Source organism: Tachypleus tridentatus, chromosome 4 (genome assembly GCF_004210375.1).
Source record: "Tachypleus tridentatus isolate NWPU-2018 chromosome 4, ASM421037v1, whole genome shotgun sequence".
Taxonomy (NCBI): Eukaryota; Metazoa; Arthropoda; class Merostomata; order Xiphosura; family Limulidae; genus Tachypleus; species Tachypleus tridentatus.
The window spans coordinates 93,360,278-93,386,845 of NC_134828.1; the positions used below are offsets into that span (position 1 = coordinate 93,360,278).

Consider the following 26,568-nt stretch of genomic DNA (forward strand, 5'->3'; position numbering starts at 1 on the left):
GAACTTTTGTTATAGACTGAAAGTTCTAATAGAGTGATTTTAATACCATGACTAAGTGTCTTTGTTTGTTTTGAATTTCGAGGAGAGCTCACTATAGCTATCTGCACTAGCCATCCCTAATTTAGCAGTGTAAGACTAAAGGGAAGGCAGCTAGTCATCATCACTCACCGTCAAATTTTGGGCTATTCTTTTATCAACGAATAGTGGAATTGATCGCACATTATAACACCCCTACATCTAAAAGGACGAGAATGTTTGGTGTGATGGGGATTCGAACCAGCGACCCTCAGGCTACGAGTCGAGTACCTTAACCATCCGGCCATGCCGGGCCCTTTATGAGATAGAGTACACTTACAAAGAATTTTAGTTTTATCGTTTGATGACGTGTACGGCCCAGTTTGTTTGTTTTTTGAATTTCGAGCAAAGCTACAGAAGGATTGCCTACATTAGCTATCCCTAATTCAGTGGTGAAAAGCTACAGGGAAAGCAACTATAATTACCACCCACCGCAAACACTTGGACTACTCTTTTACCAACTGTTAGTAGGATTGACCATCACATTATCGCAACCACATCTAAAATGGCATATTTGGTGTGACGAGAATTCGAACCCGTAAACATCAGATTGCGAGTCGAGCGTTCTAACTACCTGGCCATGCCGGGCCATTGAACTGACCAAAGGAAAGAATACAACCTGATGTATTTTTGGCACCTAACATTTTTAACTATGATAAAAATAAAAAGTGTAAACATTCTTTCACTTTAAACTATGTATCATCTTTTTTATGTTAGAAATAATTTTATAGAAAAATTGGATATAGGATTAATTCTTTTTAAATGCAGTATTCCTTGGTATCTTCACTTTCTTAGGTGCTTTATGTAATTTGTATTAAAAAAGCAGAACAGGCGTTAGAAGAAAAAAATGATAAATCTTGACCAATGTAGTTAATGAAATGATAGTTATAAATTAATGTTTTTTACTCATAAGTAGTAATCAAACAATACTTTTGACATGGATAGTATACGTTTATTAATATGACATACAAATGTTGCTACGTCTTTAACTAGTCCAGTCACAAAACGTTTCCTAAGGAATATGAATGAAGTTCATTTACAACTGTTACACTTTCTTTTAAGCTGACATTGTCCTAACTTTAAGCACATAAACGTTGATTAAACAAAAACCACAATGATTAGGAAAAACAATAATAAATATACTTTTAAATGGTGTCAAAATTGATTTTGATTTAGTATTTTGCCATTAAATACTGGTAAGTGTTGTAAAACTAACAAACAAATTCTGTTTGTGTCTCTCTGATAACGTAAGAGGCATTTTGAGATCCGAATGTTATATACATATAAATATATTGTTAAATTAACCAGTTGTTGGACTTATATACGTTATGAAGTTCATTTGGTCAAAGTAATAATAATTCGGTTATTCTAATATCTTTGTGAAACGAGATTAATAAATATTTTATGTTAAAGAATGACTTCCATTATAAATGTGTAACTAGCCTGAATAATTTCTACCACGTACAAGATAAAGTGTTGGTTTTACATGATAAAAAAATGAGTTAAGTCACATTAAACAGAGAGCAGACGTATAGTTTTGCTTGACAGTGACACGAGGGAAAGTGTACCGTACACAATGTTTTCGTAAAACCTTTAAGTTTGATTATTTAGACATTGTACACTTCTATATAAGTTACTCTAGTATATTTTTCTATATTAAATATTTTATTATGTCCGACACCTCGATTTTGATAACTGTGAGATCGGATACTAATAAAAAGAATTCGCTCTTTTTCCGCTCAAATAATCCATCCAGTTTGTTGATGTATTTTACGAACAAATCCGTCAATGTTATTAGTTCACTTCTCTGGTAAGCATTATTTTAAATATTAATATATTTCCCAGTCCATCTCTAACACGAATCATTTGTCTATTATAAGAACATATTTGATTCACATTCAACGTTCATTTATATTAATATCGACCATTTTTGAAACAAAGCTATTGAAATGAATCTTCACTAATTTTTTTTCTAGGATTAATAGCCTTCTCAGCTACAGTAATAGAATATTTTGTTAGTCGTATGTCAGTAATGTTTCTTACATTCCCAAAATAAAGATACACACGTGAGAAGTTGGAGTTATAGTAATGACTCTGATATCCCATTTAGTGAATTCAAAAAAAAAGTGTGGATCACTTAGCTGTAATGGTTTTGTATATTCAAGACATTAGCAACCGCTGCTTTACGCAGCTGACCTGCCATCTTCACAAAGAACAAAATGAGGTGTTTTCCTGACTCTTCGAATCGTTATCATTTTACTATTCATGCATCTGATTATTACTTTAAGCAGACTGCTATCAAATCACGTGGCTTCTATTCCGGTGAAAATGTCAACCAAACAAAAAAAAAATGCCAAATTAAAACCACAAATTGCGGTCAACTCGAATAGTAGATGTAACCTCGGTTTGGTTATTACTGGTTCGTGCATATCCAAGTAGTTTTACAGAATAAGTGCACAAACCTTTACATACACATACAAACACATACACACGTCGCTACGCCAACGGAAAAATCTGAAGATGGGCTTGAAGTCGAGACAGGTTAGTGTTAATATCTTAGATCAAACCAGGTTTTACAGTCTTCATATAAAATCGTGGCCTGCTGATTTGACAAGAGGCGAAACGTGAAGTAAACAGGGGATTTCGGTACAAACAATGTTCTATGTAGTTAGCTGTTGAACAGTCTTGTTTCAGTAAAGCTACCTAGCAATTAGGAAGACCGTTAACTGGAGTAGAACAAGAAGAAGGAATTGGACATTCACGTGAAAACATCGTTCACTTTGATTGGCCTTTCCACCATGGTGCATGGCCGCTGGATTCTCTCCTGAAATTTTTCAAACATTTATATCACTTAAACAAGTTTATCTTAAAAATAGTTTATATATGTATACACACACATAAATTTATATTTAAAATGTTGGCTAAAACAATTTTCCAAAACGAAATTATTTACTTATATGTTTCATTCACAGTTGTTTTATACGATTTAAAAAAAAAATGTCTTAAGCTTATAAGATATCAATGATATGACCACTACATATTTACAGCAAAAATGAAACAATATTCACCCAATATAAGAGCTCGGCATAACCAAAGGGGTTAAGGCGTTCGACTCGTAACCTGAGTGCCGTAGGATCGAATCCCCGTCGCACTAAACATGCTCGCTCTTTCAGCTGTGGGGGGGGGGTTATTATGTTACGGTCGATCCCATTATTCGTTGGTGAAAGAGTAGCCCAAGAATTGGCGGTGGGTGGTGATGTCTAGCTGCCTTCCCTCTAGTCTCACACTGCTAAATTAGGGACGGCTAGCGCAGTTAGCCCTCATGTAGCTTTGCGCGAAATTAAAAACAAACAAACAAACCCAATATAAGAACGATATAAGATACTAAAACTGGCTGGTACATACTTAAGCAAAGTTTTCGTCGTCTTAAAAGAAAACGTGCCAAATGAATGAGAAACCGAAGAAAACCTTTGAAAACTCTAAAAAGTAAACAAAATACAGATATAACACACATACACCTGGGTTTATCCGTAAGGATACGGAAAATCCAGGTGGCGTATATAGTCATGAAAAGTTTCATATGAAAGGAAGGACATTTGTATCGCACGATTTACAAGCTACATAAAGCCAAAGCAAAGAACTTTTCCAAAATTAAAGATTTCAATGTCCTCCATTAAAATTGAAAACGTTTTACAACAGCTTAATGTAACAACGGCACAAAATCTACTCTCCACATTAACCTGGAGCAACGCCCTAATCATTAACTTAAAAGCTAGAGTTGGAAATAAGAAATCTTCTCCAAACAGCCATTGAATTGAATCTGTGAATATACCTGGGTATTGGTAATAAAATAATAAAGAATAGTCACGTTTACGTAGGCTCACAAACTATAAGTTCACCTTTTGTTAGCCACACCTCGAAATTAACGGTTGTGTTTATAAGAAGTACCCCATTCGATTACACATCTATCCTGTCCGCGATAATACTAAAATGGGGTTTGTGATTTTGTTATGCTTAAAGATGGCCTGCTAAACCGATCTAAAGTGGTGGGTGTGAGAGTTTTAATTTATTTCTCTGCTTTACATAAGTTTGTTACAATAAAAACTATTTATTTCGTTTGGAATAATTGTCTGTTAAAATATATTTTTGCGGTGAATTCACAATTTTTTTTGAGGCCGTGTCTGACGTCACTACAAAATTAATGATGATAATTATACAGATAAAAAAAGGAAATACGTCCATCTTTCCTTCTTCATTAAACAGTAAAATAATTTTCGTGTAGTAATAAACGGGTACTGAATACATAACCATGAAAATCTGAAATACTAACTTTTATAAAATGCTTCTGACCGGATCAGGTGGCCCGGCATGGGCAAGCGTGTTAAGGCGTTTGACTCGTAATCCGAGAGTTGCGGGTTCGATTCCCGCTCGCACCGAACATAATCGCCCTTTCAGCTGTGTGGGAGTTATATTGTGACAGCCAATCCCACTATTCGTTGGTAAAAGAGTAGCCCAAGAGTTGGCGGTGGGTGGTGATGACTAGCTGCCTTTCCTCTACTCTTACATTGCTAAATGAGGAACGGCTAGCGCAGATAGCCCTCGAGTAGCTTTGCGCGAAAATTCAAACAAACAAACATCGGATCAGGCCTAGTGAACGGTTCGTTGCTTGAAGTGGATTCTTGATTTGCGTTCACTTGCCAAAGAAATGAATCTCAGACTTTAGAGCCACAAATGCGTTACAATCTCACTATTCGACAAGAGTAGATGTGCCAATGGATGCTGTGGCCTTCTCTCTAATCTATTAGTTCAAAATTAGGGACGAAGATGTCAATATGGCTGTTTTTAGCTTTCTATAAAACACACAAATGTGACGTATATGCTTGATCGTTCTTTGTTTTAAATTAAAGCTTGTATTTTGAGTCACATTATAAAACATTGGAACGTATAGTTTTACAAGGAAATTTCTCGCCAAGATATTTTTGAAAAATAACTAGATCCCATTTTTTTAAAGAGAAACAATTTTTGGTCTGCATATAAATGTAGTGATGCTATAAAATAAATTATTGTACCTTATTGTATAACTTGTTTCTCGTGATAAGTCCAGAGCGCATCACGTGATATGAAACATTTTAAATGTTTCCATAAGAGTCGGGCAACAAATCAAATCAATACTGCACAGTTGTCAGACCTTTGCTATACGTTCAAAAATGGTGCAGCAGAACATTGCAGACGAAATTTTTGCAGCATTGTGAAAATACCTTATTTCATTTACGTTTAATTACAATTTTCTCCGATCCGTTAAACGAAGGTGAAAGTGTGTTACAACTTAAGAGATTTTACTAATGAAAGATAAAGAGCTTCAAAATTAAAAAAAAGTAGAACGTTGCGAACGAAAATATAAAAGAGTCTGATTCGCTCAGGCGTATTTTATGTTAATGTAACACAGGAACTACTTTATATGCTTATTGGTATAATCACACGATGCTGAGATGTTATATTTCGAAAATTACACGATTTCTAAATATTATTGATTATTAAAACCAAATAAAAGAAAACTTCAATGAAATTTTTGTTTATTTGTTTTTTAATTTCGCGTAAAGCTACACGAGTGCTATCTGCGCTACCCGCCCCTAATTTAGCAGTGTACGACTAGAGGGAAGGCAACTAGTCATCACCACCAACCGCCAACTCTTGGATTACTCTTTTACCAACGAATAGTTGGATTGATCGTAACATTATAATGCCCCCCATGGCTAAAAAGGCGAGTATGTTTGGTGTGACGGGTATTCGAACCCGCGGATTACTAGTCGAGTGCCTTAACTCGCCATGCCGGACCATGAAATGTTTAACTTTAAAGTTTACACGTAAGCCCCGGTATATGGACTTATATATTATATAATAGTGCTTAATTTATTAGACTTTAGAAAGCAGAAGAGGTAGATAGAATAACACAGCTATTAACTGGTGATTTGGGGAAACAATTTACTTTTGCCCTGCATAATTGTTCATTGTAAAGTATATGTCAACTTACAAAAATTATTAGAATAAAATGTCAGAAACTACAGTTTATTTGTTTGTTTGCTTTTGGAATTTCGCGTAAAATTACACGAGAACTATCTGCGCTAGCTATCCCTAATTTAGTAGTGTAAGACTACAGGAAGGACAATTAGTCATCATAACCCACCGCCAACTCTCGGGCTAATATTTTACCAACGAATAGTGGTATTGACCATTACATTATAACGCCATTACAGCTGAAAGAGCGACCATGTTTGGTGCGACGGAGATACGAACCCGCGACCCTAAGATGAGGAGTCAAGTACCTTAACCACCTGGCCAAACCGCACCGTCAACTGTAGTAATTACAAAGAAGAATAAACTTGGGTTTCTTGGATAACATACGGATGGAGAAAGAGATAAAAATGAAAAATTATTTGTTATTTATCAATTATTTATTATTTATCAATATAGATAAGTTGGGTACAATTAAATCTTGGTAAAAATGTAATATATGGGTATATGTCTAGTTTGAACAAAACAGCAAATGACAAACTGATACGTGGCGCGGCATGGCCAAGTGGGCTAAGGCGTTCGATTCGTAATCCAACGGTCGCGGGTTCGAATCCCTGTCGCACCAACCATGCTCGCCCATTCAGCCGTGGGGTAGTAATAATGTGATGATCAATCCCATTACTCGTTGGTAAAAGAGTAGTCCAGGGAGTTGGCGGTGGGTGGTGATGACTAGGTTCCTTTCCTCTAGTCTTACACTACTAAATTAGGGGCGGCTAGCGCAGATAGCTTTGCGCGAAATTTGAAAACAAAACAAACTAACGTTGACTTGACTGTGGAAAAAGATATGGAAATATGTTGTCAGATACAACTCAATTACTAAAGTTAATCAACCTCATCTAGATTCTCAAAGTTACATGAAAACATTATGCACACAATGTACAGAAGTTATGTTTTAAACACTTTCTAAGTAAATATCTAAGACTAAAAACGAGAATTTCAACGCAAATTTTGGAAGTGACATCAGTAAATATTAATATCACAATATAAATATTAAATCGACTTGTTTTATTTTATTTAAATTTCGCGCAAAACTATTCGAGTGATATCGGCGCTGGCGATCTCTTTAACCAAACATTTACAGACTAGAGTGTATGCAGATAATCAAAACTTCCCACCGCCAGTTATTGGACTACTTTTCTAACAATGAACAGTGGGATTGACCATTATATTTTAACGCCACCACGACTGAAAGGGTGAGCATGTTCGATAAAGAGGATTCATTCCATATAAAATATGTGATTAGAATGATTTTAGAAATAATTGATATAAGGTACCATTATTGAATATGTTAATAGTGGTCAGGCATGGCCAGGTGGTTAAAGCACTCAACTCGTAATCCGAGGATCGCGGATTCAGATCCCCGTCGCAAGAAGCATACTCGCCCTTTCAGTCGTGGAGGTGTTATGATGTGACGGTCAATCCCACTCTTCGTGTTAAAAGAGTAACCCAAGAGTTGCAGAGGGTGGTGATGGCTAGCTGCCTTCCCTGCTAAATTAGGGAAAGCTATCGCGGATAGCCTTTGAGTAGCTTTGGGCGAAATTCAAAATCAACCAAGCCAAGCCAAAATATTGGCTAGGTTAAGTCCTCTCGAACCTTAGATCTTGTTTGTTGCAAGTATGTATGTACCGAACAAGGGAATGAGTATTTCATTATGAGCTTCTAACCATCCCTCACCAATTCCTACAAGAAACACTAGATGAATACCCAGTTTTCAATCGCCTGCTTACGCCATACTGAAATTATTTCATACTGAAATAACTTTGAGTAAATACCTAAAGGCACGAAAAAAACACACTGTAAAAGATGCTCATAGACAATTTGTTTTTAAGAAACACTTCTGTAGAAGACAAAGACCTAACGCAGTGGCAACATCAATGATTAATTGTTGATTATTGTGATGGAGTCCAAAACAATTATGTTGAACAAATATCTTGCATTACTCTGTTTATATTATAACCTACTATCCAACTGAACAACATAAGTTGAAATAAAACTAATTGAACTTTATCCAAACAGACCTTAGTAAATTGCTTTAATTTATTTTTACGAGCTTAATTTTTATATATAAAAACAGATCTGAGATTACACAAGACACACATAAAAAAGTATTAGTATGGATAATTCACACTGAATCAGAAAGATGGAGGATTTTAACTGCTGTTAATAGAACATATTAGACAAGAAAGAAGACGGTATTTGAATGAAGTAAAATAAGTGAAAATGTGCGGAAGCAAGACCTAACACGGGGATTATAGAAATTGTAATTGTAACGGTATCATCAGTTGTGATAACGTAATTTCATAAACTGAAGTTGAATTTCAATTATTAAGAAATAGTAGATTTTTAAATCGTTATTTTATGTATATATTTTAAAAAATAATTGCATCGCAAAAAAAGAAGAGCGTAAATTTTACATAGCATATCCAAACCTTAGATGGAAAATAATTAATTGTAAAATTACGTGGACAAGAAAAAAAATTAAAAGAAAGAACATCTGGAAATATATTATCAAGTACAAGTTAATTAATAACTAATAATTAATTTTAGAACACCTGGAAATATATTATCAAGTACAAGTTAATTAATAACTAATAATTAATTTTAGAACACCTGGAAATATATTATCAAGTACAAGTTAATTAATAACTAATAATTATTTTTAGAACACCTGGAAATATATTATCAAGTACAAGTTAATTAATAACTAATAATTAATTTTAGAACACCTGGAAATATATTATCAAGTACAAGTTAATTAATAACTAATAATTAATTTTAGAACACCTGGAAATATATTATCAAGTACAAGTTAATTAATAACTAATAATTAATTTTAGAACACTTGGAAATATATTATCAAGTACAAGTTAATTAATAACTAATAATTAATTTTAGAACACCTGGAAATATATTATCAAGTACAAGTTAATTAATAACTAATAATTAATTTTCAGATACAGTTCAAATGTAATTCCAATTATTTCTCCTACAAAAGCGAGAAATTATTCTTTATTGTGTTTATTGTGACTTCGTTTATACAACTAGTTTTAAATTTGCACACACACACATATAATCAAAGCACTACCAGGGTCAAAACCTCGTATTTATTTGTTTATGTATTTATGATTTCAGTTGCTGGAAGCGTTTTCAAAGTTTATGTATAGTTCTTCAAACAAACTAATTAAATACAATATACAGTAAGTTAAATACATATTTTTTCATAACAAACGGTATAAGTACAACAATGACATTCCAATAAAAATGTTGCGAAAAGTAGTGTGAATAATGATTATATATGAGTTTTATAAACAATAAAAAGTTACAAACAAAACATACGTAAAAAAACACAAAAAACGAACAAGAAATCCAATTTGTTCAATGAAATAAATAATTTCAGAAAAATTATTTCAGAAAATAATCTTTTTTGTTCATTATCAGGAATATTAGAATAGAATGAATGGTTTTTCTGATAGAATACTCGAGATTGAATTTTGATAATGTTCTGAACATCATAACAGACTAACCTGAATTTCTAACATGAAAAATATGTCGATTAGTATATTTTCAGATTGACCAATGTAACGTTTAACTTGACCCAAGTTTTAATTGATCTAGTTACAAACATTAAGCTCACTGTTGAAAAGCCTTATAAATCTAGTCATTTCTTAGATATATTCTAAAGGTTGTTAACAGTAACAAAAGGAAGATGCAGTTCAAATTAATTAAAATATTTTTGTTAAATAGTAACTATCTAGAGGGCCTAAGTGATAGTTGTATATTTCGCGCCAAATTATGCGGTCCGAAAGCTAACAATCAGTCAGAAATGATACCAGTTGTTACTACTTATGCTGCAGTGTTAAAATTGATATTAGAGTGCAAGACTTTCAATTTCTTTCTGTATCTCAAGTACAACAAGAAATGTTGTAAGTAATAGTAAAGTTATTGTAGCTTAAAAACTTGAACCACTTACTTTGTTGTAAATATAATACTGAAAATGGACAAAAAAGGTATTACTCTGTGAACGAGCTTAAAGCGTTAACTCTGTAATCTAGACTATATTATCGGTAAAAGGTAAAAACAAGTAATAAGAAAAAGTAACATTTTATTTAAATACCATATAAATTAAAGTAATAAAAATATTTTAAATCAGTTACTAACTGACAATACATGAATTCTACGCAATGACAACACAATTTATATGATGTGGCATAATCCATACACTAGTGTTAAAAATGGAACATTTTAAAAACTAATTTTTAAGAATAAATAATGGTTTGTTTGAATAATATGGAAGTTATTTACAATATTATTAGTTATTTACAATAGTATCTTATATAATACGTATATTGTTTATGTATCTTATATAATACGTATATTGTTTATGTATCTTATATAATACGTATATTGTTTATGTATCTTATATAATACGTATATTGTTTATGTATCTTATATAATACGTATATTGTTTATGTATCTTATATAATACGTATATTGTTTATGTATCTTATATAATACGTATATTGTTTATGTATCTTATATAATACGTAATCATTATTTGTACTAATTTTATCATATTCTTCTGAGGCTGCAAAGTACATACATATATTTAGATTTTGGTAAAAACGTATGTATTAAATATATCACGTATTGTAGTTAATTAGGTCGGCCGAAGAACAATGCCTCCAGTGAAACAGCGGAATGTCTGCTTACTCACACTGCTAAAAACCGGGTTTTCGATACCCGTGGTGGGCAAAGAACAGATAACCCATCGTGTAGCTTTGTGCTTAATTCTAAACAAACAAACAAATGAAAAGCAGTACTCAAGGTGCGGCCACCCTCTTTCAGTGGCACAGCGGTATGTCTACGGACGAGCGATGACAAAAATCGGGTTTTGATACCCGTTGTGGTAAACACACAGATGTCCTATTGTGTAGGTTTATGTTTAACTACAAACAAAATAACCAACTTAATTTGCAAAAAAGTGTTACCAGCCTACCGAAATCGGAAATATAAAAAAAAAATATACAACATTTTGAGCCTGGCGAATATTTGCATATATTTATTACGCTAGAGAAGATCACACCGTTATGTTTGTGTGTGTGTGTATATACATATAAAAATTATATGAAGTAATATCTTAATGAACGAAGGCAACAACAGAGTGGGTGTGTGTATGGTGAAAGTTACCTTGATACAAACTCAAAAATAAAATACGATCTTAAGACTATATATCCCGCATAAAAATTCATTTTTCTACTTCCATCCATCTGCTAAAAGTAACACATAACATGAATAGTAAGGTAATTGGCAGTATGTGAAACGTGTTGAATTTACACACGCTATGGTTCACGTTTGTAGTAATTGTATTCCAAAAGTAAGAAGAGAACAACCAGATAAATGCATTAACGTGATCAGATCAGTAACATGAATTAAAAGTTGTTCATAATGTTTAAGGAAAATGTTAATTTATAAAATTTGGTTGGCTTGACGTGTTATTCAATAGTCCATTAGTTTTCTTGTTACATGATATCACTAAAACATCTTGTTACTACGTGGTATAATCATGCGTGTTTATTTATAATTTGTTTCAGAAGATGTAATAATTATCCAAGTTTCATAGAACAACTGGAAATAAGATTAATTTGGGCAATTATAGAAATAATTGGTTTGTTTTGAAATTTCACACAAAGCCACACAAGGGCTATCTGCTATAACTGTCCATAATTTAACAGTGAAAGATTAGAGGGCAGACAGCAAGTCATAACCACCCATTCTTGATCTACTGTTTTACCAATGAATTGGGGGATTGTCTGTCACTTTATAACGCCCTCACGGCTGAAAGGGCGTGCATTTTTATGGAACGGGGATTCGAACCAGCAACATTCATTTTGTGAGCGAGCACCCTAATCACCTGACAACTCGTCTCATTATTAGAAAAAATTGTCTTTGTTTTTAATTTCGCGCAAAGCTACACAAGGGCTATCTGCGTTGGTCATCCCTAATTTAGCATTGTAAGACTAGGGGAGGGGCAGCTAGTTATCATCATCCACCGCCAGCTGTTGGGCTACTCTTTGACTAAGGAATAGTGGTATTGACCGTCACATTATAACGCCCCCACGGTGTGAAAGAGCGAACATATTTGGTGTGATGGGTATTCGAACCCGCGGATTTCGAGTTAAGTGCCTTAACCACCTCGCCATGCAAAAACAAAATATAAAGCTAGAACAAAACACTGTAGAAATTTTAGATAAAATATATGAATAGCATTAAAGAGGTAAATGACTAGTAAAAGATAAAAACTCAAGAAAGTTGAACAGTGTCTCTGTTGCCAATGTCAGGAGTGAACCCATAGAAAAGACAAAAAATAGTGCCTTCGCTCACGATCGTAACGACGGCACGACTGTGAAGTTGTCTGCTGTTACTTGAGTGCCACAAAGGCCGCAAATTGGTGGATCAGTCCCAGATAAAAGAAAAAACGATAAGTAGAAACTGTGACCAATGTGTAGCATAGTTAGAACAACTTCCTCCTTCCAATCCTTATGGAAACAGGATAGCCAAAGAACATTAAAACTTTTGATCTGGAAAAGCTTGTTATGAAGTCACTTACTCCAAGTCGACTGTCAAGTAGTGCAGAGCCGAGCCTTTAACACAGTGACATAGTTCATAATGTACGGGATACGTACAATTGTGATAGCACCAGAACATAAAACTTAGCACGTTCTCGCTGATACCAACGTGGCCAGGTATCCAGAAAAAAGCCGGATAGAAACCTAAATTAAAGAAAAAAATGGGCCAGTCGTTTATGAATGTCTACAAGTATCAACGTGAGAATCAACGCTAAGCAATTTCAGGGTCATCAGAATGCTAAAAGAGTCAGGGCAAGAAAAATTACATACAACTCGGCAGTGAACACAGAAACTGTAGAATGGATCCTGTGGGCAACCACAAAGTCACAACAAACCATGACAGATCCCACAGAATTACCTGATTTTGAACCATCCGTATAAATTGAAATAGAAGAATGGTTCGAGAGTTGTTTCGCAAAGAAAAGACAATTCTTCCAATCACGAGTATCCACTTTCCTGAGAATACTCAAGAATTCGAGTCCCTGTCACACCAAACATTCTCGCCCTTTCGGCCGTGGTAGCATTATAATGTGACGATCAAGCTCACTATTCGTTGGTAAAAGAGTAGCCTGAGAGTTGGCGGTAGGTGGTGATGACTAGCTGCCTTTCCTCTAGTCTTACACTGCTAAATTAGGGGTGGTTAGCACAGATAGCCGTCGTGTAGATTTGCATGAAATTCAAACAAACCAAACCTAACGATTCAAATAAAGGTCACAAGTGTAGATGGTAATAAGTCATAGTGGGATGAGCTGACCAGTGTAAACCGCAACGTCATCCAAGGACAGACCCAATTCAGCCTGCTGCAACTAGACACAAGGCCAAAAGAAACAATGGCAGAACGTCTATTTTGAAAAAGAATAGCTCATTGAGGAAGGAAGACAAACCGAGGTGAGATGCTGTGGTAAGAATCCACTTTTTGAAGCATACGACAAAAAAGTTGCAAATGGTCCAAGAAGTGAAGAGGAAGTTCGTGGGACTCAGTACATAAACCATGGACTAAAAAAGTGTGTGCAAGATTGAATTTTTAGATGGTTAATTGAGTCCAGTATCCTCAAAGCCGAAGTTCTGGCAGGACCATAGACCCGAGACCCATAGTTCAGTTTGGAGTAAATGAGAGTACGATAGATGTAGCCACTTTCTAAGAGGTGGAAGATAAAACACGAAGGACGTTCAGAGCCCTTTTTCACTTCAACAACCAATTGAGGGCAGTCTGAACCTGCCACTCAATAAACCTTATGTTTAATTGTTGACAAAATTTGTGGAAGTCGTCGACACAAAGCCAATTTGCAAAAATGAGAGGAAACTGTGTAGTGATAGATTATTTTGATACTGGAAAGCGTGATACTTAAGACACAGTTTTGAGGGCCTTCAAATTCCTGTGGAAAAGAAAGGTTAAGTTTGAAACCCACACAGATTTGGAATCACCTGTCAGTTGAAAGTTCTGAATGAAAATGAGTAAATGACAATGTAACTTACAGGAATGGAGGTCCTGCAAAATGCTCTATCTTTATGTAGTACCGTAAGTCTTCTCATGGTCAAAGAACATGAAATCAAAATATATTCTCTAGAGGAAGGCTTCCCTGATCTACATTTCAAGTCGAATCAGGTAGTCCACGCTGAAATGATATCGATGGAACCCAGGAAGTGTGGGTGAAAAGAGGCTATTTAATTCGATGAACCAATCAAGACAAGTATTAAACATCATCTCTAAGACCTTAGGAGGCAGATAGTGAAAGTAATTGGTTGATAGTTAGAAGGAGGCTTTGGATACTTTCCAGGCTTAGAGAAAAGGCAGACAACAGCCTGGCGCCAAGCATCAAGAAAAATATTCTTCTGCCAGATACAGTTAAAAATTAACAGAATAATAGCAAGAGATACAGTAGATAGATGGTGTAGCATCTCATAGTGAACATCATCAGGTCCGACTCATGTGCTGCCAGACTGATGAAGAGCAAACTTTAGTGTAAAGGGGCGATTGCAACTATGGAGATGATCGGCCTGAGAGGAAACAGTGCTGCCCAAGAGTTAAAAAAGTAGGGCAAGAAAAAGAAGTGCTAACTACACTAGAAAAGCTCTTGCAGAGAATGTCGACTATGCTCTGGACATCGGAAGAGCAAGATGGAAAGAGGATGGGAAGTATACTTCCTATTCACCTTCCGAATCTTGTTCCATATGTTTCCGGTATAGGTGGTAGAAAACACGGTTGTTTGAATTTAATACAAAATTTCTATTGGCTTTAGTGTCTAACCTGCCATTCACAGACATGTGACCATTGGAACGAAATGTGACTAGAATGAGTGGGTACCTTTTGGAGGTATTGCACACCCATTTGTAAGCCTTCTGTGCCATTTATATGGATATCTGCCTCACTGCAGGCAGGAATCTACCATAGAAAACGTTTCGAGTTCTTAACAATTGATTGAGCAGGTGCATGGATAATATATCTCCGTCATTGTTCTCACACATTTGTCTATCAATGGCAGAATCAAGTTTTGGGAGAACAGTGAAAGAGGGCAAGTTGGATTGGTCGAACTTCTACTGAAGTACGCGGGTCGGGTGGAATCGAATATGGCTGGTGTTCCTAAAAATTATGGAAAAATATTACTGCTTTATGGGTCACTGTCAATTATCCAAGCAAAGCAAAAGAAAAGTGAAGGAGGCAAATAGGAATGTCAATGGCAATAAAAGACTGATTTGTTGTATAAAAAATAAGAACCAGTATTGAAGAAAGAAAGGTTGTACTCCCAGATAATACACTCTATAGAATGGCTCATCCATTCAGTAACAGCACCAACACAGAGGGGATTGTGTCTATTAAAGTCTTCCTCGATTAGAAAGGGAGATTGCAACTCTTTAACAAGAGCTTCAAGGTCTGATTGATCATAAGTCTCTCCAGGAGACAAGTAAGGAGAACAAACAGTGATGGTATGGCAAAGGACACATGGATGGCAACAGCCTCCATGGATGTATCGAGTGGCAAAGACAGGGTAGGCACGTGCTGGTCGACTAGAAGTGCCATCCCTCCATACACTCGCTCATCATGCAACTTGTCATTTTGGTATGATGACAATTGCTGAAAGGTGACTGTATTAGCATATTTCAGAAATGTTTCCTGTAAGGAAAGACACGCAGATTAGAATGCAAACCACGACAATTCCACAGTATCAAACTGACCATTTGTATTTAGATAGAGGAGAACAGGGTGTAGAATACTTTGGTTTACGACCAGTTCATTTTTCTTTATTAAAAGGAGGTCTATCGAACTCCATGGATTATTTCCTTGATCGAGTGGGCAGATCTCTTTCAGTATATGTAGATTACAAAGTCTGAAAGTGTCAACTACTAATCATTTTACATCTTGTGGCCAAAGAAGGTGGACCCGAGCAGACGCTAGAAGCTATGGCCCAAGGGAATGGATCCAGGCAGTCACTGGAAGAAATAGTACGAACAGAAGTAAGAGAATATGTTGACTTGTTAACTCACTTATCTATAGAAGGCAAAAAGACTCTTTTTGTGGTTTGAGAATGACCCTGCTAGGTCATCATGGCGAACAGGAAACAACTGTCCAGTGATTTAAAAAAAACGAATTATTGTAAAATACAAGTCTCGTGTGTCTCTTTCCGGTGTTGCTACACAACTTAATGTGCTGAAATCTACTGTTAAAAGCATAATTGCCAAGTTTAAGCTTACATAATCAACTGCTAACCGCCCTCGTTCTGGACGCCCCACCAAAATTTCAGAGAGAACCAAGAGGAAGGTTCTCAGAGAACTTAGTAGAAACCCTCGTTTAACACTTAATGACATACAGAAACTGGTAAGGGAAACTGGGGTTTAAGTAACCACCTCTACAGTTATAAATATATTACGCTCTTCTGTGTTCAAAGCATGTCGTCCTTGTAGAACTCCATATTTAAAGCCTGTTCATTTAGAAGCACGATTGAGGTATGCAAGAAAGCATGCAGATAAACCCTTTACCTATTGGAAGAGTATTCTTTGGTCAGACGAGACTAAAATCGAGCTTTTCGGCCACAATGATGTTCGCTATGTTTTCCGTAAGAAGTGGGAACGAAATCGTCCAAAGAACACCGTCCCTACAATTAAACATGGAGGTGGCTCGATCATGCTATGGGATTTCTTCAGCTCTTCTGGTGTAGGCAGCCTGCACCGCGTCAACAGAATCATGAAAAAAGAAGAGTACGTTGATATATTAGATACTTATCTCAAGAATGGTGCTCGGAACTTGCAGCTTGGATCTTCCAGCACGAAAATGACCGTAAGCACACATCAAAATATGTGCAATCCTGGTTGCAGAAGAACCATATAAGCGTTCTGGAATGGCAATTGCAGTCACCCGATCTCAACCCAATTGAAAACGTTTAGTATGAGTTGAAGACCAGGGTTCATCAGCGTCATCCGAAAAACTTGCAAGGGTTGGAGGCCTTCTATAAATAAGAATGGATGAAAATACCAGTCGAGTACTGTCAAACGATCATGGAGGACTATGAGGAGAGATTGCGCCAAGTAATTCACCTGAAAGGCTACACAACTGACCATTAAAGTAGACGCACGAACACTTTCTGCCCCTCCTATGTTTGGTTATTTGTTTATAAACATTTCATTTTTCGTTCAATTTACATAAAAGATTATATAAATGTGTGTTAGTATAATATTTATATTATACTACACTTTCATTATCCTAATCATGATATGTTATGAGGAAAAAACTACCCACAACGCAGGGGTACGAACACTCTCTGTCGTAACTGTATATTAATATCTAATTATACACCCATTCTTGCGAACTTACAACATTTAAAAAAAAGTATAACAGATGACCGATAATTTAATTACCTGTTGGTCATACTGAATACTTATACATATATATATATATATTTAATTTTTATTATTTAAAATAAAATGTCTTCGAATACTTTTGTTTAATACCCAATAGCTTTCTCTCAACATATGAAGGACTAGTGTGAGTTTTGTCGTATGGAAAAGAAATCCCTCTAATGAGACGTTAAAAAATGAAATGGGAACGCTATTACTATTCTTTGCAGTTGGCAAAACTTGTCATACATTTACATGCATCTGATGTCAGTATGTTTTACACAGGAGCTAATCTTATAACCTAAGCCATGTTTAAGTTAGTTTATTTTCACGGAAAATTACCTAGTTTCGTATACACTTCTGTTATTATTAAATTTTATTATGAATATGCTAGATGAATTTTAAAATTCTACTTTACATGTGAAGAAAATAAACGTCACATACATTTTACAATGTATGGTGGTACAGTTTTTTGTTTAGAAGTTCTCCATTTAGGATATTTGAGGCCTGGCATGGCCAAGCGTGTTAAGGCGTACGACTCGTAATCTGAGGGTCGCGGGTTTGCATCCCCGTCGCGCCAAACATACTCGCCCTTTCAGCCGTGGGGGCGTTATAATGTGACGATCAATCCCACTATTCGTTGGTAAAAGAATAGCCCAAGAGTTAGCGGTGGGTGGTGATGACTAGCTGCCTTCCCTCTAGTCTTACACTGCTAAATTAGGGACGGCTAGCGCAGATAGCCCTCGAGTAGCTTTATGCGAAATTCAAAACAAGCAAGCAGGCAAGGATATCTGAACTAACAAACCAAAACATATCATTCAGCTTAACGTTTTCCTGCGTATAAACTATATGCCAATTGCCTCATGAAATTGATTACATTAAGCTTAATAGAGTATAGTGTTTTAAACTATCAACATTTAAAATAACGTACATCTAGCCTATTAAAAAGCAAAAAACAGATGGCGGTCTCCTTTTATCGTTATAGTATTTTGTTCATTAATTGAAAGAAGGAATTTTACTTTCTAAAACATGAAACAAAAGAGCTGAAAAAGAGTTGAAAAAAATAGAACATTTTATATATATATCTTGGGATCTTGAAATAACGTTCATATTTTTCTCTAACAAATCTAATAGCATTATTTTACAGAAAGTACACATTTTATTAAAGTTGAATGCGTTTTTCTTTTCAGTGACTGAGAACCAGAAGAAACAAATAAAAGGTTTGGAGACAATGTGTGCACTAGAATTTTAGACTGACAAAATAAATCACTGGATATCTTAAACAAAAAGAGAATAAAATCAAGGTTTACTCAGCCCGATGTGACAGTGTATAAATTGTTCGAAATTACGCTCAGGTGCTTTGAAAACTTGGGCTTAAATGACATTAGTCTAATTTACATTATCTGTGATGTAAGTTAAAATTAGATTGACGTATGTTTTGAAAAAAAATTGTTTTTAATTTACTTATTTATTTTAAATACCAGACATTTGTTAAATTCACATTAGTACTGCTACTTATAAACTGGAATGTCCAGCAAGAGGGGGCAAAGTCATGTTGACACAATCTGGGAAAGAAAACGTGATCGGAGATTTGATGATCCGAGATCAATCAGAGATGACATTTTAGAAACAAAAAGCGGATATAAAAGTTCTAGACAATATCCTCGCAAGTTATAAGAGGTAACCAACCCAACATGGGGAGACAGTTTAATATTGTTGATGTTGGTTTGCTATAATCAGAATACTATAAATCTTGGAAGTTATAATTCTGATAAACGCTTTTTAATCGGAAGCAACAGATATTTAACCAGGAACGTTTATGGATTTCGAACATTATAAACGGTTTAATTTCAACGGATTACCTTCGATCGTTTGTTTTCTACGAAGATATCGCATAACTTTATCGGAACAACCCACATGTGAGCAGTGAGAGAAAGCTTACCTCATAAGTAAACTGTACTGATACCAACATAGAATTAATCGTTCGTCGTGAACTGTCGATAAAATAAAGACTCAGTATCGTTTATAAGTTTCTAAAAACTTGCATATAAATTACTATTTCTAATAACCGTTATTATAACTTGTATTGTTGTATTGTATAAATATAATACATTTAATTTCTAATTTTTCCAAAGCTCCACAATGTTTGACCGTTATTTTAAATAGATCGCATGTTGCTTCTTGCCTTGACGATAATTTTAAGTAAAGGTGTAATATATAACTTTGTATATTCCAAACCAATCAATTTCGTGATGTATGCAAACAAAGTACACCTCTATTTAATGCAACAAAATGTCCAAACGAGTTTTGAAGTCACTGTATCAACTGAAATAAAAAATAGCCAAGAGGATGGAAAAAGGAAATCGCAAAAAAACAGGAAAATAAACTGATGCAAGATAAGTTGAAGAATAGTTAGAAGAACAGGATAAGAGACACTTGATGAAACTGCTGCCACACAAGAAGGAAATCATGACAGAATGAAAGAATCAGTTTCAGAAACTGCTGCTAGGGTAGAACAAGATAGACAACATGAAAATCAAAGAAAGGTTGCTGCTACTGAGTGTAGATGTAGAATGTATTTTAAAACAGATTATGATTCTGATATAAATAATGATTATGAATCAGAGTCTGTATATGATGTTGTAAGAAGATCCGTAGAATGAGTTGTAATAATGGTAAAGTTCGTTTGCAGCCTTTGAGAGAACCACCACCACAACCTCTTAGGAAATATCGAATACTTTTATAGAAACATTCTAACCAATAGCTATGTATACATAAAATACAAATATCTATGTGTCTGTGTGTTTATCTGTTATCGAACTACTTTAAGGGCGCTCGACCAGTCTCGACTAAATGATGGGAGATGACGGTTTGAAAAAAGGGGTACGTTAATTAATAAAAAGTTCGCACCCCTTCTCCCATTACTGCTACTGTTGGGCATTTATTATCTTTGAAATAATATGAACTAAATTCATAGTTTATCCCTCGGTCTTACAAAATAAAGCTTTATTAAAATTTCTGTAACACAACGTAACACACAGTGTGTGTAGAAAATACAAACCTCTTGAATATTCCAGACAGTGCGCTAGTTCTCTATATAGAGGTATGCAATGAACAGACGACATAGCTTAATATTCATAACTTAAGTTACACTGACAAAATACAGGGTATTCATCTTGTTTTATATATAAAATATTGAAATACTGTTGGAGATGCAGGTTGTTTGAAAGGTAGAATTTCAAGCTTTAAGGACCGGCATGGGCAGGTGGTTAAGATACTCGATTCGTAATCTGAGGGTCCCGGTATCGAATCCTCCACACACCCAACACGCTCGCCCTTTCAGCCGTGGGGGCGTTATAATGTGACGGTTAATCCCACTATTCTTTGGTAAAAGAGTAGCTCAAGAGTTGGCGATGGGTGGTGATGACTAGCTGCCTTCACTCTAGTCTTACACTGCTAAATTAGGGACGGATAGCGCGGATAGCTCTCGTGTAGCCTTGCGCGAAATACAAAAACCAGACAAACAAACCAAGCTTTAAAATTACTATTTATATCAAGAATGCGTGAACAATACAGCAGTCAGCTTGACGGCATATATTGCTGTAATTTGAGGTTTGGTACCTGCTGTGAGTAAATAATCTTTTAAATGTTGCAAGAAGAACGGAAGTTACATTTTGTAAATTCCAATTAATACCAAAAACCAAATTAAATATTTCACTGGAGGAAAAATTATTTTCCCCTTTATGCCTTACCTGTATCTCTCTGAACGTATATAAAATTTTAAATTTTACTTTGCTTAAATATATTTCACGAAACAAGTGAAATCTCTCTTCTTGATAACACTTTATGCTTTGTACAACAAAGAGCATTTTATTTCGATCCAGCAGGTAAGACCAATAGTCATCAAAATAGCTTGTAGGTATCGATTGTAGTTATCGTTTTTTCATACAACCTGTATCACGTATTTCAAACATGCGAAAGATATTTGTTTGATCTTTGGTATCGACGTAACGTCCACTTCTTGTATTCTAATGATGATGTGCTACAATTTAGACAAGAAGGTAGCATAAGAAATCGATGGTACACATAACATTGTAACAGTGTTATTGTTATAGCAGGGGACATCACTTTTGCTCTGTAGATGGTTGTTGAGTAGTGTAATAAACATAAAATAAAATAAGAGACCTCTTTTTTTTATTTGTAATGATGGCTTAGTTACTTCAACAAATAAATTATAATTTACATCAGTCTAATACCCCATGTTTACCCTTACTACAAGTAAAATGATCAATACTGCACACTTTAGTCTAATCATAATTTACTGCTATCTAATACATTTTATTTAATTTTTTGTTTATTGTTAAGCACAAAGCTACGCAATAGGCTATCTGTTTTCTACCCACCACGAGTAATGAACGTTTTCTTCTTATCATTATAATCCTTCAGACTTACCACCGAGCCAGTGTTAGGTTCTAGTACCATTTATAGAGAATAATGTTCTCCAGTTTCAACGAACGTTTCGGTAATATAAGTGATTAATTTGAACCATAAAACAACCTCCCAAGAAAGTTTAACCCCAACATCAGGTTCATTATTTATTTATGTACTAATTTTATTTTGGTAATTCAGTGGCTTAGTTGCACGAGCCAATGTATTAAGTCCAGGCTCTTTTCTCTTTATTACCAAAGTCTCTTAAGATCCTAAGTCCTTTTTCACACCTGATTCTTCCGTCTCAGTCAGTCAAATGGTTTGTACAAATAAGCCGTTGCTGGAGACTAAAGTTAATGTAAGTGTGGTGCATTGAACGATGAGACTTTAATTACAGCGGTAATGACAAAGAAAAACACATCGTAGAGACCTTAATAAAACTCTTGACAATCAGGACCTTTAAGTTTTGACTTAGGCCTTACTGGAAATTAGCTTAAGGCTTTCAACTCACCATTCAGAACGTGGACTGTGATGTTGGCTGGGTCAGCATACGATGGAGTGCAGGAATAATTTCCAGAGTGAGAAGAACTGGCATTTTCTATTTGCAAAGTACTCACAGATTTGGATTCTTTGTTCGTGATGACGCTGACACCCCTGGTGGAGTCGTAATTTATCATACGGCCATCATGATACCAGAAAACATATGTTGGGGGAGAGGTGTTGTCTGTGATGATGCACGTGAGGTTGAAGGTTCCACCACTCTGAATATACATGTTTGGTCCACCAGGAATAGTTGCCTTGGCAACTGAATCAACAGAACAATTAAAGATTATTTTTAGAAACATTGATCATCTTTAATAATAATTTGTTATCGCGGCACTTATTATATCTACTTATGTATTCAATGACTGTTTCCTACGTGTCACAATAAGATACTCATTAAATACGTTTAGAATGTTACAATTTTTATTTGATAATGTAGACTACTAGCGCTGTAATATGTGCAAAATATTCGTATCTTAATTAAAGCTAATCTGAACTTATAAAAACATTTTATTTTTCATGTTGTTTGAACTACATATTTCTCGTCAATCAGATGCTACAAATGTAATTGTAATAAGACAGCGAGCTGAGGTTTTGGGTATTCAATGAAGGACATTTCCTCTACTACCCATAAATGTTCAAGACCACATTTAACGGGCAAAGGGCAAAAAGGTTCGTTAAAACTTTAATGTGAGATATGCTATCGAGGGAAACTATTGTTATTCAAGTTTCCTAAATTACTTTACTCATAAAAACAGTCTTTCATTTGAATACATAGCTAGGAACGTAATAAGTGTTAGCTCTTAAGTTTTCGTATGCATCAAACCCTTTTAACTAACTTCATAATTCAACTACGAAATACGTTTTTCTTTATCGCAATGGCTTTGTAAATCAAAGGGCTTACGTCCATTTTCGTATCGTTCTCTTGATGAATGAAAATGTCGCGGGTTCGAATCTCCGTCGCACTAAACATGCTCGCCATTTCAGCGGCGGAGGCGGTATAATGTGACGGTCAGTTCCATTATTCATTGGTGAAAGAGTAGCTCAGGAGTTGGCAGTGGGTAGCGATAACAAGGTACTTTCCCCCTAGTCTGGTTCAGTATGACCAGGTGGGTTAAGGCGTTCAACTCGTAATCTGAGGGTCGCGAGATCTAATCCCCGTCGCACCAAACATGCTCGCCATTTCAGCCGTGAGGGCGTTATAATGTAACGGTCAATCCCACTATTCGTTGGTAAAAGAGTAGCCCAGGAGTTGGCGGTGGGTGGTGATGACTAGCTGCCTTTCCTCTAGTCTTATATTGCTAAATTAGGGACGGCTAGCACAGATAGCCCTCGTGTAGCTTTGCGAGAAATTTAAACAAACCTTTAGCAATCATGATATACAAATTTTCTTATGAAAGAGGTGAGACATATTCTTTCAGTCATAAATTTAATTATTGTGACAATTCATTATTATATGGTCAGGGATTCTTCATCAAACATTTATTTTAGTATTAAATTTCTATTGGCATCACGATCACACCTGTGGCCAAATGTAACTGTATTAAAATACAAAAATATTTTTATACAGCCTGGTTAATCTCTGTAAGTAGGTTTTAAAATGCATTTGTGGCTTAGAAATTGAGATAAAAGGAAAAGAATGCGTTTGTATTTTTGAATTTCGCGCAAAGCTGCACGAGGTCTATACGCACTATCCGTTCCAAATTTATCATTGAAACCAGAGAGAAGGCAGCTAGTCATCAATGCCATCGTCAATTCTTGGGTTTCTCTTTTACCAACGAATAGTAGGATTGACCGAGCTTATAACGCCTCCACGGCTGAAAGAACAAACATGTTTGATGAGATGTGGAGTCGACCGTACCCTAACTACCTGACCATGCCATGCCTGAAAAATGATGCATCACTTTATATAATACTCAGAATTTTCGTTTTGAAATTCGTGCAAAGCAACACAACAGCTATCTGCGCTTGCCGTCCCTAATTTTACAATGCAAGATTACAGGGAAGGCAACTAGTCATCATCACCCACCGCCAACTCTTGAGCTACTCTTTCACCATTGAATAGTAGGATTGACCGTCACTTTATAACGGCTAAAAAGGCATGTTTGTGGTGACGGGGATTCGAACCCACATCTCTCAGATTACGAGTCGAGTGCCTTAACCTCCTGGCAATACCGGACCGCTACTCAAAATGTTGTAATAAAATAAAATATTTCGAGTGTTATGTACACTCACTAGAGTGAACAGAAAAAAAATGCAAGAAAAGAAAACATCAAACGCTCGTTTTGAGCTGCAAAAAGAATCACAAGTTATAACACAGATCAAGTGAAAGTTAATCAATGACTGAAATCTTGTAACGGTTAATTAAATATTTACTTTCTTTCAAAGAAGTTGTCTGATGAATTGTTTGTAGATTTTTGAAAGTGAGAATTTTCGAATTATCTTTTAGTAGGTAGACTAAAATATTTGGGCAAAATACACGTATTTTTCTATTGTTCTTAAAGAACACCTAGTAATACATATTTAAAAAAAATTCTTCTTAAAGAATAGCATTAATGATAAAACCAGTAAATACTATAATACAGATTGAACATTGTTTTTGACTCTAAATGGTTTGACGATACGTTATAAAAGATTTGAAATTTAAGGCAGTATAGAAATATTACAATAATAAAAGAACTCTTAACGTGACCAAGCCACTGTTATCGCATGTCACACATGAACAGGTAAGAAAACCAAAGTCTTTGGATTAAATTAGTGACGATTTAAAATCATAAAACATATCTTAGAATATAGTGAGAAAAAATTTGAGATAATTATTGTATTGGGTATCTTATTATGAGCCTTATTTAATGTAATTTTTTTGTGTTTTGAGCACGTGCATGAGTCATAAAACTTGCATATTTTAAGAGTTTAGCTTGTACAAACATTCAGCTCTGAGAAGTGTGGTGCACCTGCTCTCGACTTTCTTGTTATGTCTATTTACCAGGAAAATTTGATAGAAGAGAAAATATACATTATTTTAAAGTTAACACGTCTAAAATTCCAAGTGAAAATTGGCTAAATTATCATAGCTAAATATTTTAAAGTTATGCTTTTATGTTCTTGAAGGTTCATTTTCTTAAACTAGCTAGTGGTACAAAAACAAAACCGTCCAAATAAGGAAATAAAATATAAAAGTTTGTTTATTTGAATTTCGCGCAAAGCTACTCGAGGGATATATGTGCTATCCGTCTCTAATTTAGCAGTGTAAGACTAGAGGGAAGACAGCTAATCATCACCACCCACCACTAACACTTGGGCTACTCTTTTACTAACGAATTGTGGGATTGACCGTCATATTATGACGACTCCATGGCTGAAAGGGCAAACATGTTTAATACGACCTGGATTCGAACCCGCGACTCTCAGATTATGAGTCGAACGCCTTAACCCACCTTCCCGATATAGAAGTACACATTAACGTAGAACATGCACATCTCGAGCTTACACCAAAAACACTAATCCTCTATAACCGTTACTTTGTCACATTTTAATTTGCATGTGATCTACCAATCTTATAACAGCTGAAATACCCATGTATTGTTTGGGTGGTGAACTAAATAAAATGTGGAGCACATGCTATAAAAAACAGCACAAAAATTCTTTCATACAATTTATTTATTACATAACAAGTTATCACGTATGCATTATTTCCTATAAATTCTAATGACTCACTATGTATATAATTTAAACATGGCACGTGCTGAGTTAAGGTGATGGTAACTCTGAAAGAAAAAGTAGCGGCCAAAATAGTAACTATAAGAGTACTTTCTGTTACACGCTTTTAACACCTAGCTCTTAATGTCCTCCCACAGTGTTTCGTGTGATTAATTATTTGACGTTCATTGGCCTCACGTGTGTTTTAGGGACCGAAATTGATGATCACGAGACAAAATAGGATGTGGGTAAGAAACATTACCAGCATTATTGTTGCTGTTGGAGTTGTTCTGTT

At 35.2% G+C, this 26,568-nt stretch overlaps 1 protein-coding gene across 1 annotated transcript in view; it reads right to left on the reverse strand.

Annotated features, from left to right (window-relative positions):
* Positions 1 to 1,005: 1,005 nt before the first annotated feature.
* LOC143249704 (uncharacterized) overlaps positions 1,006 to 26,568 on the reverse strand; it is a 115,530-nt gene continuing 89,967 nt past the window's right edge. Inside the window, exons 4-5 of the mRNA XM_076500016.1 lie at positions 22,543 to 22,836; positions 1,006 to 2,899 (exon numbers count right to left, since the gene is read on the reverse strand). Of these exons, the coding sequence (XP_076356131.1) occupies positions 2,775 to 2,899; positions 22,543 to 22,836 (419 nt within the window). The 3' untranslated portion in view covers positions 1,006 to 2,774. The remainder of the gene's footprint in view (positions 2,900 to 22,542; positions 22,837 to 26,568) is intronic.